At 45.2% G+C, this 17,505-nt stretch overlaps 1 protein-coding gene across 8 annotated transcripts in view; it reads left to right on the forward strand.

Moving 5' to 3' along the window:
- KDM6A (lysine demethylase 6A) overlaps positions 1 to 17,505 on the forward strand; it is a 297,125-nt gene that overhangs the window by 69,664 nt on the left and 209,956 nt on the right. For 7 of the 8 annotated variants that reach the window (XM_030576524.1, XM_030576540.1, XM_030576549.1 and 4 more), the window contains exon 4: positions 16,379 to 16,428. In XM_030576524.1, coding sequence (XP_030432384.1) covers positions 16,379 to 16,428 — 50 coding nt within the window. Of the gene's footprint in view, positions 1 to 16,378; positions 16,429 to 17,505 lie in introns of those variants that run through there. The other variant, XM_030576594.1, reaches the window with a different exon arrangement.

Here is a 17,505-nt window from a genome sequence, read left to right on the forward strand (position 1 = left end):
TTAGTCCTGACGAGACTTACGTCCCCTCCATTCGAGCCATTGGCAACCTGCTCACTCCTATATTTGTCATGGAAAACAGCCTTTCTTGTAGCCATCACATTGGCTAGGAGAGTCTCTGAGCTTCGGGCTCTGATGGTGGACCCACCATACACGGTGTTCCACAAGGACAAGGTGCAGTTACGCCCACATTCCTCTCTAAAGTAGTCTGGGCCTTTCATATCAACCAGGACATATTCCTCCCGGTCTTCTTCCCCAAACCGCATACATCTCGTAGGGAGCAGCAGTTACATTCGCTCGACGTCCGTAGGGCGCTCGCCTTCTATATTGACTGAATGAGGCCCTTCCGTAAAACGCCCCAACTCTTTGTTGCAGTGGTGGACCGGATGAAAGGCCAACCCGTCTCTTCTCGGAGGATTTCGTCCTGGGTAACGGCGTGCATCCAGACTTGCTATGATCTAGCTCATGCCTCTCTGGGTCATATTACCGCACATTCTACCAGGGCCCAGGCCTCATCGGCCGCCTTCTTAGCTCGAGTACCTATTCAAGAGATATGTCGAGCATCTACATGGTCTTCAGTACACACCTTTACTTCCCATTATGCCCTGGTGCAACAATCTAGAGACGATGCAGCCTTCGGCTTAGCAGTTTTGCATTCTGCAGTATCTCACTCCGACCCCACCACCTAGGTAAGGCTTGGGATTCACCTAATTGGAATGGATATAAGCAATGGATATGACATCTCGAAGAACAACAGTTACAAAGGTCAGTAACCATCTTTTATGCCCGGCTTCACTGGATTCAAATGTTGCTTCTCCTTCTGGGATGCCATCTCTGTCAGCAGCTGTCTCTCCTGTTGTGACTCTCCTAGACAGCAGCTACATGTGCCCCAAAAGAGCACACGTTGCCTTAAACTTAAGGCAAGAACCGAGAAAAGCTGTTAGCTCAAGCTAAAACTCCTTTTGATGAAGAGCTTGCTATGGCCAACTTCTGACCCCAGTGCTGGGACCCCTTGGACAGTGGTCTCTCCCCTTCAACATTGATATCAGCTGCTCAACACCAATCCCTGCTGTCTATGAGGAGGAAATCAATGGATTCTTCACAAAGCCACCAAGAAGCATGCCTCAAGTTCTCCTAGCAGGGAACCATCTTCTCTTCTCTCCTCCACCTGCCCCCACCAAGAAGATCCCCTGCTAGGTCTGTGACTTTGATACTGACAGGTACAAGGCTGAGTACCTGTTAAGCTTTTGGTTCCTATGGTACCATCGCCGCCAGTAACTCAGAAGACCTGAAAAGGGCAGGATCAGACAAAACTGTACTGTGAGGAAGTAGAAGCAAGAGTAAGCCCAGATCCTCAAGGACAACATTGACTGAACTGGTTCGATACGCTGTATCAAACATATAAGTTACTCCCAGTTATGCTTCTCCCCATTTCTGTAGTGGTGATGACGAGGAGGAAAAGGACATATATTCAGTTTCCCCACAGACCCCGCCCCCACTTCACATCAGGGAGCTACACAAGTCAACCATTATGCTTGGACAAGGCATTATGAAGCTAGATGTGACCAACAGGCTTGGTACAGACACCCATGGGTTCCTCACCCATGTCTTTTTCATTGTGTTGGCCCTACTGGGATCCGTGGGCTACATACGGGCTGCAATTTTCCAGGTCCTTCAGCACCCAGAGAGAAAAAGAGAGACATTCCCCATCATCCTCAATAGCCATACCCCCTGAGCCTAAAAGAGAATCGTTTTTAAGGAACAGGAAGAGAGGATTAGGAAACTATGCCTGCAACCAGTATCTCTTCATCTTCATCAGACAAAGCAGTGATGCCTTCCCCCACCAACAGCAGGAGATTTCTAGGATGCAATTCCAGGAGCTGTTCAAGAGAATAGCAAATTATCTTTAAATTACACTGGAGGAATTGAATGAATCCCAGCATAAATTACTTGATATACAGTAGAACCTCAGAGTTACAAACACTAGAGTTACGAACTGACCAGTCAACCGCACACCTCATTTGAAACTGGAAGTACTCATTCAGGCAGTAGCAGAGACCAAAAAAACAGAAATACAGTACGTTGTTAAATGTAAATTACGAAAAAAAAGCAGCATTTTTCTTCTGCATAGTAAAGTTTCAAAGCTGTATTAAGTCAGTGTTCAGTTGTAAACTTTTGAAAGAACAACCATAATGTTTTGAGAGTTACAAACATTTCAGAGTTATGAACAACCTCCATTCCTGAGGTGTTCGTAAATCTAAGGTTCTACTGTACTTCAGACATCAACATTGGCAAACATAACTCTTCATATCAATGAAGCACTATTAGACCCAACTAAAGTTGTCTGGTAGACTCTGGCCACAATGCCCCCCACCCGTAAGAGAGCAGACAAGAAATATTATGTGCCCTGTAAGGACATGGACTTTTTATTTTTGCACCCTACACTGAATTCATTCATTGTCAATGCCGTAAATGAACATGGAAGATAGCACCAAACTAAAATGATGGCCATATGATAGACTGGAAGAGATTAGGTCTATTTGGACACAAAGCATATTCCTTAGCAACTCTGTCAATTATGAAGCACTTCTGACAATGTATCACACAAGATTACTCCAAATTGAGTGAATTTGAGTATATTCCAGAAGACAAAAAGCAATTTCAGGCAATTGCAAATAAGTGTCAGCTCCTAGCGTGAACTGCATTGCCAGCTTCCTTGGATGTGGCCGGTACAGCTGCTCATTGGATATTGACAGCAGTGGTCATGCAAAGGGCATTGTGGCTGCCTCTTTCTGGGTCCCCGAAGGAGTTGGAGGCCAGAGTGGAAGATCTCCCCTTTTGAGGGCTCAAAACTATTCACTGACCTAACTGAGGTGTATCTCCACTCCCTAAAATATTTGAGGGCAACATTTAAGATCTCTCGGTATTTACACACCGGCACAAAAGAGAAGGCCCAGTAATTACTCACACTACACAAAGGTCTTAACCTCCTTCATTTGTCCCACCTCAAAGACACTATGGGCTTGTCTACATCAGAAAGTTGCAGCGCTGGTGAGGGAGTTACAGCGCTGCAACTTTGAAGGTGTACACATCTGCAGGGCACCACCAGCGCTGCAACTCCCTGTTTGCAGCTTTGGCCGTACTCCCGTTTTGTCTCGGGTGTAGAGGATCCAGCGCTGGTGATCCAGCGCTGGTAATCCAATGTAGACACTTACCAGCGCTTTTCTTGACCTCCGTGGAAGGAGGAAGCCTCTGGTAATCAAGCTGGTCTCCTTTCCCGGTTTGCTCTCTTGTTCCCGGAACCCCGAGCAAGCAGGTCTCCTTCCCTGCGGTTTGCAGGGTGGTTCGGGGAACGCGAGAGCAAACCGCGGCGAAGCTGGTCTCCTTTCCCGGTTTGCTCTCTCGTTCCCGGAACCCCGAGCAAGCAGGTCTCCTTCCCTGCGGTTTGCAGGGTGGTTCGGGGAACGCGAGAGCAAACCGCGGCGAAGCTGGTCTCCTTTCCCGGTTTGCGCTCTCGTTCCCGGAACCCCGAGCAAGCAGGTCTCCTTCCCTGCGGTTTGCTGGGTGGCTCCGGGAACGCGAGAGCAAACCGCGGCGAAGCTGGTCTCCTTTCCCGGTTTGCTCTCTCGTTCCCGGAACCCCGAGCAAGCAGGTCTCCTTCCCTGCCGTTTGCAGGGTGGTTCGGGGAACGCGAGAGCAAACCGTGGCGAAGCTGGTCTCCTTTCCCGGTTTGCTCTCGCGTTCCCGGAACCCCGAGCAAGCAGGTCTCCTTCCCTGCGGTTTGCTGGGTGGCTCCGGGAACGCGAGAGCAAACCGCGACGAAGCTGGTCTCCTTTCCCGGTTTGCTCTCGTGTTCCCGGAACCCCCCTTGAAGCCGCCCAACAGCGCTGCAGTGTGGCCACATCTAACACCACTTGCAGCGCTGGTTGCTGTAAGTGTGGCCACTCTGCAGCGCTGGCCCTATACAGCTGTACTAATACAGCTGTAACAACCAGCGCTGCAAAATTTTAGATGTAGACATGGCCTATGACCCAGAAACGAAATGATCAAAACCTTCTAAACGTAGACTGCCCCCATCACAACCGTGAACATCTCAACCTCTGCATCAAAGCAATAATTTAGAGAATTTGGTCGAAGCTCCAAAATGCTGCCCCTGCAGACATGTGCTGCAACAACCTGAATGTTTCCATCAGTTTGACCACTTTACCTCTTTCTATCCAATGTGGCAGAGTATCAACACGGATGGATGAGTGTTAGAAATAATCAACAAGAGATATTCAATCCGCTTTACCTGCCTCCCCATTCTGCTTCAGGGACCTCTCTCATGAGCACCTTTTACACAAGGAGATGAACCACCTCCTACACTAGGTGCTATACCACCAGTTCCAATCCAGCACAGAAGGAAGACCTTTTATTCCAAATACTTTCTAGTACAGAAAAAGAGAGGCAGTTGGAGACCCATTCTAGACCTAAGTGCGCTCAATAAGTTTGTGGAAGTACTACAATTCAAGATGGTTAGGTTAGCAGGGACTGGTTATTGTCCCCTCTATCTTCAAGATACATACTTTCATATTACCATTCACCAATCCCACAGGAGATTTATCAGGTTCACACTGGGGCAGAATCACTTCCAATACAGAATACTCCCATTTGGCCTATTTTTGGCACCCAAGGTATTCTCGAAAGCCCTTGCCATGTTAGCAGCACATCTCCAGAACCAAGGAATTCTGATATTCCCATACGTGAACAGTTTCTTATTCAAAGCCCCTGCTAGAGACGATGCATTAATAGCTACACAAAAGACACTGGACCTTTTCTTATGACTTGGCCTACAAATAAACGCTCAGAAATTGTAGTTCGCAGGGACCTGCCTCTCTGGAGTGGAGGCCAAAGCCTCCCTCCAACACACATTCACTTAGTCAGGTTGATCTCCACAGTTCAAGCCAGCCTGCAGGTATCAGCCAGAGTGTGTCTACAACTATTGGGACACATGGTGGCTGCCACCTTTATCATAGACCATGCCAGACTCCATATGGATTGCATTCAAGGGTGTTTCAGAACAGTTTATGCTTTGCACAGACACAGTTTAAACAATCTATCAATGCCCTCCACAGTCAAAAGCTAACTTGACTTGTGGACATACCCCCACAATGCGTGTGCTAGAGTTCTCTTCGCCCGACCACCTTCATCGCTAATACTGATGACGGACGCATCCCTATTGGGAGGGGAGCCCACTTGGGCGACTACACAGTACATGACAGATGGTCCCCTGGGTAAGGAATGGTGTCCCTAGCCTATGTTTGTCAGAGGGTGGAGATCACTTGATCATTACTTTAGGTTCACTCCCTCTGGGGCACCTGGCATTGACCACTGTGGGTAGACAGGATACTGGGCTAGATGAACCTTTGATCCAACCAAGTGTGGCCATTCTTATGTTCAGAGTCGACATAACACGTCAACCTGGCGGAGCTCAGAGCAGCCAGAAATGCATAGTGTCATTTTTTTACCACTAATCAAAGACAGACACACACGCAAAACAATGACAAACAACATCATTTGTATGTTTCACATAAACAGCCAAGGGCAAGATCACCCTCCCAATGTGCCTATGCAGTTAAATTATGGAATTAGTACATTCACCCAGGATCAATATCTCAGCTACTTATCAACCAGGACTTCAAAATACCATGGCAGACACATTCAGCAGGCAGGTCTCACAAGAACACGAGTGGGGAAATAGATACCATGATCCTACACAAAACATTAATGTGTTGGGGACATCTGAGCATAGACCTTTTTGCCACAGCTGGGAAAGCAAGTGCCCTCAATTCTGCTCAAGATTGTCAATCTCCGGGGGATTCCTTTCTTCTCAAATGGGACAGACATCTATACATGCATTTTCTCTGATTCCATTAATACCCAGAGTAATACACAAAATAAAGGACAAAAAGGCCAGGGTCATTTTGATAGCCACAACATGGCCCAGACAGACATCTTTCCCTTACCTTTACAGCTGATGGTATGCACATTACCACCCCCACCCTCACCCCCGGGTCACTGTTCATTCTATTCCAAACATCCTTTTTCAAGGCTAGATCCATCATAGAAATCTAGAAGTTCTCCACCTGAAAGCATGGGTCATTTGATGGTTCCAAAATGTCACAATGAGCTGTTCTGAAGATGTAAGAGATACTGTTAAATAGCAGAAAAACAGCCATGTGCCTTACTTTCCTTCACAAGTATAAGAGATTCTGGATCTGGTGTGACAGTAGACAGGTTACAGCTATATCCTCTGCCATTGATTCTGGATTAGATATCCTGGAACAACAAAAAATCAGGACTGTTGTTAAGTGTGCTGAGAATCCATTTCACGGCCATTACGTGGCCTTCCTCCACAGGATTGGTTGACACTCACTATTCATGCATCATACAACAAAAAGATATTTTAAAGGTATTTGGAACCTCTAACTTGAAATTTGAGATCCTACACCACCATGGGACCTTAACCTAGTTCTGTGACACCTTACTGATTCTCTCAACCTCCCCCCCCTTTGAATTTATGGTGACTGGTGGCTCATACATCTTTCTGTGAAGACTGCTACAAGAAAGGCAATCACACCTGCTTGAAGAATGGGGGAAATAGGTGATCTCAGTGTTACCACCCCCCTTTACAATTTTCTTTAAGGATAAAGCCACTTTATGACCACATTCAAAGTTCCTACCAAAAATACCTTCATCCTTCCTGAATCAATCTATATTCGTCTCCCATCATTCTTCCCCAAATCTCATGAGAATAAAAGGGAGGTAGCGTTCCACGCACTAGACATTAGGAGAGTGTTAGCCTTCTATTTAGAAAGGATCAGACCTTTCAAGAAATCACCAAGACTATTCCTTACCATTGCAGAGAGATCTAAAGGATCATCCATATCTAAGCAAAGACTTCTAAAATGAATTTCCAACTGTATTAGCTATTGCTGTTGTCAATGTGCCTTGCAACCCCCCACCGGGTACTCTCTCACACTGTTCAAGATCACTCTCTACCTCTGTAGCTTCCTCGAACAATGTTTTGATTACAAACATGTATAGAGCAGCGACCTGGCTGTCTGCTCACACATTTACAGAGCATTATGCAATCATTCGACTTAGCATCTGCACTGTTAGGACTGACTGCTTTATCGTCAGTAAAGAATCCAACTCCAAAACCCAATCCTTCCAACAAGGGGCACTGCTCTACAGTCACCTAAAGTAGAGTACTCATAGGGACATATTTCAGAAAACCTCAGTTATTGTGCATGGTGAGTAACCTTCCCTTCTTCAAGTATTATCCCTATGTGTGCTCCACTGCTTGCCCCCCTCTCCTCTACTTCAGAGTTCTTATATACAGAATGTGGTACAGAAGGAACTGAGGCTGTTTGTATCTGCACAGGACTCTGATTAGGTTTTCCAATATGTATTACTTTGGACTTATGAACATTGAATTTCATCTGCCATTTTGTTGCCCTATCACCCAGGTTTATGAGATCCCTTTGTATCTCTTCACCTTTGGCTTTGGACTTAACAATCTTGAGTAATTGTCTCATTTGCAGACTTAATCAACTTGCTGTTTACCCCTTTTTCCTGATCATTTATGAATGTTAAACAGCACAAATCCCACTACAGATCCTTGGGGGATGCCACTATTTACCACCATTGTGAAATCTGACCATTTATTCCTATCCTTTGTTTCATAGATAGGAGAGGACCATCTCACTTGTGCCATGAGTGCTTACTTTGTTTAAGCATTTTGATGAGGGACCTTGTCAAAGGCTTTCTGAAAGTATAAGTACACTATATCCACTAGATCATCATTTTCCACGTGTGTGTCAAAGAATTCCAATAGATTGGTGAGGCATGATTTCCTTTTGCAAAAGCCGTGTTGACTCTTCCAACATGTTGTGTTTATTTGTGTCTGGTAATTCTGTTTTTTACTATAGTTCCAGCCAGTTTGTCAGATATTGAAGTTAGGCTTACTGGCCTATAACTGCCAAGCTCTACTCTGCAGACATTTTGAAAAAAGGTGCTCTCAACTCCCTCTATAATAATAGCAGTGTTTTCCCTTCATTCACTAAATTGTTTAAAAAAAAAAAAATCAGTTCTTCCTATAATACTGTAGCGAGGCGGTTGGATACACCACAGTCCTGCTAAGGGACTGACTTCCCCTGAGACCAACGTGGGCAGAGCCACTGGGTCCTGCGCCCACCCTTCAGAGGTCACGGCGCAGACCCAGAAGTATAAAAGCTCACCTGCAGAGCTCAGTTGAGAACCAGCCGCCGCAGAGACCAGATGTCTGCGGCCAAGCTGCCTCGGGGGAGACAGCAGAAGGCCGCGGCTGGCCTGAGGTTGCACCAGGCCGGCCGAGCCTACCCCGCTCCAGCTACCCTGAGGAGCAGCTGAGCCTACCGTCCACTACTTACCTGGAGGAACCGATGGTGTTCGAGACAGCTGGCGATGCTACCACAACTAAGGTACCCTACGAGGGGGAGTGTGGAAGTAGCCTGGGGGTAGCCGACCCCAGTCTGGCAGCAGCACCGCCAGAGCCTATGTCAGTATGTTGCAGGCAGGATCCCCACTGACAGCAGCGAGTTTCTGCCGCTGCTAGGGCCCCGGGCTGGGACGCAGTGGAGTGGGAGGGCCTGCGTCCCCCCTGCCACCCACTCCTTGAGTGGCAGACTCCCCCTTTTCCCTGGCCTGGAGAGGCTAGAACCGCCTGCTATTGAACTATTGACTCAATCCTTGCTTAAAGGCCTGAGTCTCTGACTGTTTGCTTGCTGCCCTGCCCTGACCCAGGGCCTGGGCCGCCACTTGACTATTGGCTCAGCCCCATTCCAAGGGCCTGAGCCCCTAACCGAGTGTGCGTTATTCCCCATGACCGCAGAGCCAACGGCCGGCGAACTAGAGCGAGGCAGTGGGATACCCCACAGCCCCGCTGAGGGACGAACCGTGGCAAAGCCGCACCACAAATACTGTTTATAATAAACTCAGATTGGAATCATATTTTTTTCCCTCAGTACTTGAATCCTATTATGGAATTAGTTTGGGCTCACCTCAAGGCAGTAGATAAACCTGTTGTTTTTTGAAGCCCACAGGTGTTTCCATATTTGTGTAGGACTTTTCAGCAACAGTTGTCAGCTCTGTAGTTTCATTTAACTAATTTTCTTAATCTGAGATGCTGGCTCGAATTTGTGGTAGTGCGGACGCAAATCAACGGTATTGGCCTCCAGGAGCTATCCTAAAGTGCTCCATTTGTGACTGCTTTGGCCAGCACTTTGAACTCTGATGCTCTAGCCAGGTACACAGGAAAAACCCTGAGAACTTTTGAATTTCATTTCCTGTTTGGTCAGCGTAGCAGACTCAGCAGCACAGGTGACCATGCAGTCCCCCCAGAATCGCAAACGAGCTCCAGCATGGACCAGAAGAGAGACACTGGATCTGATTGCTGTATGGGGAGAAGCATCTGTGCAGGCCGAACTCGGATTAAAAAGAAGAAATGCAAATATTTGCCAAAATCTCACAGGGCTTGTTGGACAGAGGCTACAACAGGGACACGCAGCACTGCCATTTGAAAGTTAAGGAGCTCAGGCAATCCTACCAAAAGACAAAGGAGGCAAACGGTCACTCCGCGTCAGAGCCCCATACATGCCATTGTTATCACCAGCTGCATGGCATTCTAGGTGGGGACCCTACTGTCCGTGGACACCTAGAAGGGTGAGTCTCGCGTAACAGGGAGGCGGATTTTGTGAATGAGGAAGAGGAGGAGGAGGCGGCGCAGCAGGAAAGCAGTGAATCTCTTCTTCCCAGCAGCCAGGAACTTTTCTTCACCATGGAGCCAATACCCTCCCAAGGCGGGATCCCCGACCTGAAGCCGGAGAATGCCCCTCTGGTGAGTGCACATTTGTAACTACAGTACAGGGTTTAAAAGCAATAGTATTTAATGTTTGATTTGCCCTGAAGAACTGGGATGCATTCATGGCCAGTACAGCTACTGGAAAGGTCTGTTCACATGTCTGGAAATGGAGTGGGAATCCTCCAGGGACATCTCCATGAAGCTCTCCTGGAGGTACTCTGAAAGCCTTTGCAGAAGGTTTCTGGGGAGGGCTGTCTTATTTCATCCTCCATGGTAGGACACTTTACCACGCCAAGCCAGTAGCAAGTATTCTGGAGTCATTGCAGCACAAAGTATGGCAGCAAATGATCCTGGGTTTTGGTCTCATTCAAGCAACATTCTGTTTGTCTTTCTGTGTTAGCCTCAGCAGAGTGATATCGTTCATCGCCACCTGGTTTAAATAGGGGACGTTTTGTAACGGAACAGTAAAAGGACCCTGTTCATGCTGGGCTGTTTGTGCTTTTCTAAAGGGGAACAGCCTAGAGAATAGCCACATGGGGTGAGGATATGTATGTGCTGCACATCCATCCCAAAACCGCAGCCCCTCCTATTTAAATGTGAAACCCAACCCATTGCTTTCTCTGGGAAAGAGGGCTCTGCAGTTTGAAAACATTCCCACATGTTTTGGAGGTGTTAAGAGCCAAACCTGTGTACCCTTTGGCTTACCATGGCTGCCTGGAAACCAAATTCTGTTGCCCAGCCGTGTGTGATGTGTCACCATACTGGCAGGTGCTCAACATAAGGTAAAATGCGACCTTGTATCTAAAGCACATGTGCTATCTGCTGTGAATTGCTTGATTCACTGTGAATGAGTCTCCTTTTTGTTCTCAGAAATGTAGCTTAAATTTTACTCTCCCTTTCTATTCCCCCCTGATGCAAATGTTTCTACGCTCCCCCTATCATCTCCGTCCCTGAGATTATCGCAGATTAGAAAGCGAAAAGAACGCACTTGCGATGACATGTTTTCCAAGATCATGCAGTCCTCCCACACTGATGGGGCACAGCTTAATGCTTGGAGGCATTCAGTGGCAGAGACCAGGAAAGAATTAAGTGAGCATGAAGAGCGGAAGCAGGATGTGATGCTGAGGCTAATGGGGAAGCAAACGGACATGATGAAGCGTCTGTTGGAGCTTCAGGAAAGCCAACAAGAGCACAGACCCCGCTGCATCCGCTGTATAACCGCTTGCCCTCCTCCCCAAGTTCCATATCCGCCTCACCCAGACGTCCAAGAACGCGGGAGAGGGGGGAAGGCTCCAGGCACCCAGCCACTCCACTCCAGAAGATGGCCCAAGCAACCAAAGGCCATCATTCAAACAGTTTGATTTTTAGTGTGGCTACAATAAACAATGTGGCCTTGTCCTTCCCTCTTCCCCACCCCACCCAGGCTACTGTGTCAGTTATCTCATTTTTTTAAACTAATAAAGAATGCATGGTTTCAAAACAATAGTTACTTTATTTTGAAGGAGGGAGAGTTGGTTGGCTTACAGGGAATTAAAATCAACAAAAGGGGTGGGTTTGCATGAAGGAGAAACACATGCAACTTTCACACCGAAGCCTGGCCAGTCATGAAACTGGTTTTCAAAGCCTCTCTGTCAGCACGCCTTGCTCTGCTCTTCTAAATACCCTGGTGTCTGGCTGCTTAAAATTGGATGCCAGGCAATTTACCTCAACCTCCGACCCCGCCATAAATGTCTTCCCCCTTACTCTCACAGATACTATGGAGCACACAGCAAGCAGCAATAACATGGGAATGTTGTTTGCGCGGAGGTTTGACTTACTCAGCAAACAGTGCCCGCAAGCTTTTAAATGTCCAAAGGCACATTCTACTACCATTCTGCACTTGCTCAGCCTATGGTTGAACTTCTCCTTACTACTGTCGAGGCTTCCTGTGTAAGGCTTCATGAGCCATGGGAGTAGGGGTAAGTTGGGACCCCAAGGCTAACTATTGGCATTTCAACATTCCCAATGGTAATTTTCTGGTCTGGGAAGTAAATTCCTTCTTGCAGCTGCTCAAACAGCCTGGAGTTCCTAAATATGCGAGCGTCATGCACCTTTCTCGGCCGTCCCACATTGATGTTGGTGAAATGTTCCTTGTGATCCATCAGCGCTTGCAGTACCATTGAGAAGTACCCCTGGCGGTTTATGTACTGCTTGGCAAGGTGGTCCGGTGCCAAGAGGGGGGTATGCATTCCGTCTATTGCCCCACCACAGTTAGGGAACCCCGTTGCAGCAAAGACATCCAGTATGACTTGCACATTTCCCAGAGTCACTACCCTTAATAACAGAACATCAATAATTGCATTGGCTACTTGAATCACAGCAACCCCCACAGTAGATTTGCCCACTCCAAATTGATTCCCAACTGACTGGTAGCAGTCAGACGTTGCAAGCTTCCACGAGGTTATCACCGCTTGCTTCTCAACTGTCAGGGCAGCTCTCATCTTGGTATTCCTGCGCTTCAGGGTGGGGGAAAGCAACTCAGAGTTCCAGGAAAGTGGACTTATACATGTGAAAGTTTTTGCAAGCCACTGTGAATCATCCCATAGCCGCAACACTATGCGGTCCCACCAGTCTGTGCTTATTTTGACTGGCCCAGAATTGGTGTTCCACCATATCAACCAGCCTCACTGTTGCCATGATGTCCCTATTGCCAGAGCCCATGCTTTCAGGAACGTCTGTGTCCATGTCTTCCTCAAAATCCTCCTCGTGCTGACATCTCTTAGCTTGGTTCTGCATATACTCTAGGATAATGTGCAAAGTGTTTACAATGCTCACAACAGCAGTGGTGACGGTGAGCTGAGCGGGCTCCATGCTTGCCGTGGTATGGCATCTGCACGGGTAACCCAGGAGAAAAGTCATAAAATGATTTTCTGCCGTTGCTTTCATGGAGGGAGGGGCAACTGATGACGTACCCAAAACCACCCACGACAGTGTTTTTGCCCCATCAGCCATTGGGAGTTTAACCCAGAATTCCAGTGGGCAGTGGAGACTGCAGGAACTGTGGGATAGCTACTCACAGTGCACCGCTCCGTAAGTCAATGCTAGCCACAGTAGTGAGGACACACTCCACCGACTTAAGGCGCTTAGTGTGGACATACGCAATTGACTGTGTAAAATCAATTTCTAAAAATTGACTTCTATAAAATTGACCTAATTTCATACTGTAGACATACCCTAAGTGAAAATGACTGATGACATTTTGTTTTCAAAGCTGAGTAAATTTTTAAAAGTATGAATGGTAAAACTTAAGTTTTCTCAGTTTTGAGGTTTTCACAAGACTTCAAAAAATTTCCTACTTCATGTATTACTTGTGCTTAAATTTCTTTAAAAAATTTAATATAAAACTTGACTGTTTAAAATGTTTGTTTCTTGGAGATTATTATAGTATAATGAAATACACTTCTGTATTAAAAACACATGTTCTCTTAATTACTACAGTTCGTTAAATCTTTAATATGCTGATTTTAAAATTACTTTTATTGGGGGTAAAAACAGTAATCTTGTAACTTCCTTCAGTTTTAGGTGGACTCCTTGCTATAAGAATCTGAGGGCTTGTCTACATCAGAAAGTTGCAGCGCTGGTGAGGGAGTTACAGCGCTGCAACTTTGAAGATGTACACATCTGCAGGGCATCACCAGCGCTGCAACTCCCTGTTTGCAGCGCTGGCCGTACTCCCGTTTTGTCTCGGGTGTAGAGGATCCAGCGCTGGGGATCCAGCGCTGTTAATCCAATGTAAACACTTACCAGCGCTTTTCTTGACCTCCGTGGAAGGAGGAAGCCTCTGGTAATCAAGCTGGTCTCCTTCCCCAGCTTGCTCTCGCGTTCCCGGAACCCCGAGCAAGCAGGTCTCCTTCCCTGCGGTTTGCAGGGGGGTTCGGGAACGCGAGAGCAAACCGGGAAAGGAGACCAGCTTCGCCGCGGTTTGCTCTCGCGTTCCCCGAGCAAGCAGGTCTCCTTCCCTGCGGTTTGCAGGGTGGCTCCGGGAACGCGAGAGCAAACGGCGGCGAAGCTGGTCTCCTTTCCCGGTTTGCTCTCTCGTTCCCCGAACCGCCGAGCAAGCGGTTCTCCTTCCCTGCGGTTTGCAGGGTGGCTCCGGGAACGCGAGAGCAAACCGCGGCGAAGCTGGTCTCCTTCCCCGGCTTGCTCTCGCGTTCCCGGAACCCCGAGCAAGCAGGTCTCCTTCCCTGCGGTTTGCAGGGGGGTTCGGGAACGCGAGAGCAAACCGCGGCGAAGCTGGTCTCCTTTCCCGGTTTGCTCTCGCGTTCCCGGAACCCCCCTTGAAGCCGCCCAACAGCGCTGCAGTGTGGCCACATCTAACACCACTTGCAGCGCTGGTTGCTGTAAGTGTGGCCACTCTGCAGCGCTGGCCCTATACAGCTGTACTAATACAGCTGTAACAACCAGCGCTGCAAAATTTTAGATGTAGACATGGCCTGAAACATTACAAGAAAGAAAAGTTTTGTTTTTTAGCTGATTGGCAAAGGAAGGTCATCCATGTGTTCAAAAATTACTTGTCTGTACAGTAAACTCAGTATGAATATCTGAGGCATGTAAATTGGGAAAGACTCTATTTGTTAGTGATACTGTACAATATAACAGCCTATGATTAAGATGCTGATTTTAGACTACACATGCACACACACACACACACCCCCTATTGTATAAGAGACTTTATATATATTTTTTTAAATTGTGTTTGAATTAATTGTCATGAAATGGTCAGTTGGATTAAGTGTCTAGAGTTCTTTCCAGAATAGTCGTCTTCAGATAAGCTATACATCTGTACATATAAGTACTATGCATTATTAGTGTTCAGTCTGAGGAGTAAAAGTGACTTGTGGGGTAGATAGGTGTAAATAGAAGGAATGTAAATCTAGAATAGCTTGTGTTGCATGCAGCAGAAAATGTTAATGTGGTCCCTTTAGAGAGTAACTGCAGTTTTTCAAATCAAACTAACCAAAAAAACAACAACCCCCAATCCTTATGGCTTGTCAGAATAACACATCAAATTTAAGAATAAGGCTGACTGTCAAAATACAGCAAATCAGTTAAGCTTGCTTTTATATTTGTAATTTAAATTGATGATTTTGGACTTATGGATGTCAGGTGTAAAAAATGAAATATTTGCCTTAACTTTGCATATAGTTTAACTTGTGTTAGATCTTTTATATTTGTACTTATCATGTAATATGATAGTATTCCCCAAAAGTCCCAGATTAGATCCAATTGTATGGTGAGGAGCTTGAGCTAGAAATACATTGTTTTTGTAAATTATATATTTGTATTCTTGCTCTTAAGTATCTGCAACATTTCTGAAAGTCTTGAATGGCTCTTGGTCAGTTATGTAACTGAGTATGTAGGACATGAACTTACAAAGTATGCTATAAATTAGACACCTACTTTGTGATGCTTCAGTGAGTTAATTTGCATATAGAAAACCTATTGCTTTTCCCATTCCCCATAATGGTCTGCTTTCTTGTCTTTCCTAGGATTGTGAGCTCCTTAAAGCAGGGACAGTTCCTTTTGAGTCTTTGGAAAGTTCTTAGCGCACATTGGATGCTACTGTTAAACTTAATTAAATTTCTTATAAAACTGATACTTTTCAGAGTTGAAAATATTGACTTTTTAAGGTATTAATGAATTGTTACTTAAAATGCTACTTGTGTTTTTTGCATGGCAACTATTCTTATAAGAACATAAGTCCTGCATTTATGCCTGTCTAGCAGTGAGTACATTAAGTAACAAAGGTAGGGCTTGACTTTTTTTATTTTTTTTATATCACCAGACATTTACTTGCCAAAAGACTAAACTTATTAACCAGATTTTTTTTGAGGGGAGAGCAGTAAGGTGCAGGAACAATGATTTGTTGAGAACTCAATCTCTAAATAATGGTAATTCAGTGATTCATACCAGGATGCCGTCTCTAGACCTGTCTTCAGAGCTCTGTCTTTCATAATGGTCTTGGGCTTGGTAGGTGATGGATAAAATTGAAGCTTTCCTCCCACTGTCCCCACACTTTTTTTATCTGATTATGGAAGGGGAGAGGGTGCTTCTTCTGTAATCTTTCTGCAGATCAGTCTGCTCTTCTTCCCTTGCAAAAATTGTGCAACACACCAGAGAGCACTGTAAACATACTACGTGATTTAAATTTTTTAATCAATAGCTTTTGTCAAAAACCAAAATTTCAGCAGGCAAATTTCTTTCATAAACTTACTTTAAAATACAACTTGATTTTAATTTTTTGTAAATCACGATAACATTTGCTTTTTGGTTGAGACACGTTCTACAGCAAAATTGTAGTCTTCAGGAAATACTCTATCCATAACAGTGTATAGTTATTGTTAGTGTTACTTTTATTAAATTATTTATCATGTCCATATTGCATATTTGTATATGCTTAAGGCTTTATTTTCAGTCTTGTTCTTTTAAAAAAAAAATCCACCTTTTTCTCTATTGCAGCATTATCTGCCTACCAGAGGTACTACAGTTTACAATCTGACTACTGGAAGGTCTGTACATATTTATTTTTTCCTAATTGTCTTCTAAATGTTTGGATTTCTAATGTGGGTTAATGTGGATGTAACTCTGCAGCATCTATTTTTTGCCATGTAACATTCGTATTAATGGAAATGTTCCTCCTTTTTTACATGCAATTTGTCTAAGTTAAAAATGGAAACCTTTTCCTCAGTTCATTTTTTTTGTTTAACTAGCTAACACTTCCAAAAACTGGTCATGTTTTTTTTTTGTGTGGAATTTTTGTTTTTATCATCTTTACTGCAATTTTTCATAAATAAACCCTGTTAGCTATTTGGGCACGTTTGAGTATTGAGAGAATTGCAACCATATCAAAGCTTCTGCACAAGTTTTGGACTTAACCCAATGGCATTTTTCCTGTTGTACTTTTGATTTCCATGGTGACCATGGGGCATTATTATTTGATGTATTTTCAGTATTGTATTAGAATTCACTTAGACTGTGAACAAGGAAGTAGTCATTTATGCAGACTCTTTAAAAAAAAAAAAAAAGTTCACATTTATGGATATATTAATAATGGTATCATTAACAAGTGTAAGCAAAGGTGGCAAGATTGTAAAGGTGAAAAATTCTTTACCTGACACTGAGTGTAGAAACAATATTGTACATGATTTTATTTTCATATGGCAAAATTCTGCAATGCTGATTTAAGTTCCCAATTCCAGAAAACGTTTAAGTCCGTCTATATTCAGAAAAGTGCTTGAGCATGTGACTAACTTTGTATCATGCTTAAAGTTCATAGAATCATAGAAGATTAGGATTAGAAGAGACCTCAGGAGGTCATCTAGTCCAACCCCAACTAATCATCCTAGCCAAGGCTTTGTCAAGCTGGGCCTTAAAGACCTCTAATGATGGAAATTCCACCATCTCTCAAGGTAACCCATTCTAATGCTTCACCACCCTCGTACTGAAGACGTTTTTTCCTAATATCCAACCTAGACCTCCCCCACTGCAACTTGAGACGACTTCTGCTGCTTCTGTCATCTGCCATCACTGAGAATAGCCTAGCTCCATCCTTTTTGGAACCCACCTTCAGGTAGTTGAAGGCTGCT

Source organism: Gopherus evgoodei, chromosome 1, assembly GCF_007399415.2.
Source record: "Gopherus evgoodei ecotype Sinaloan lineage chromosome 1, rGopEvg1_v1.p, whole genome shotgun sequence".
NCBI lineage: Eukaryota > Metazoa > Chordata > Testudines > Testudinidae > Gopherus > Gopherus evgoodei.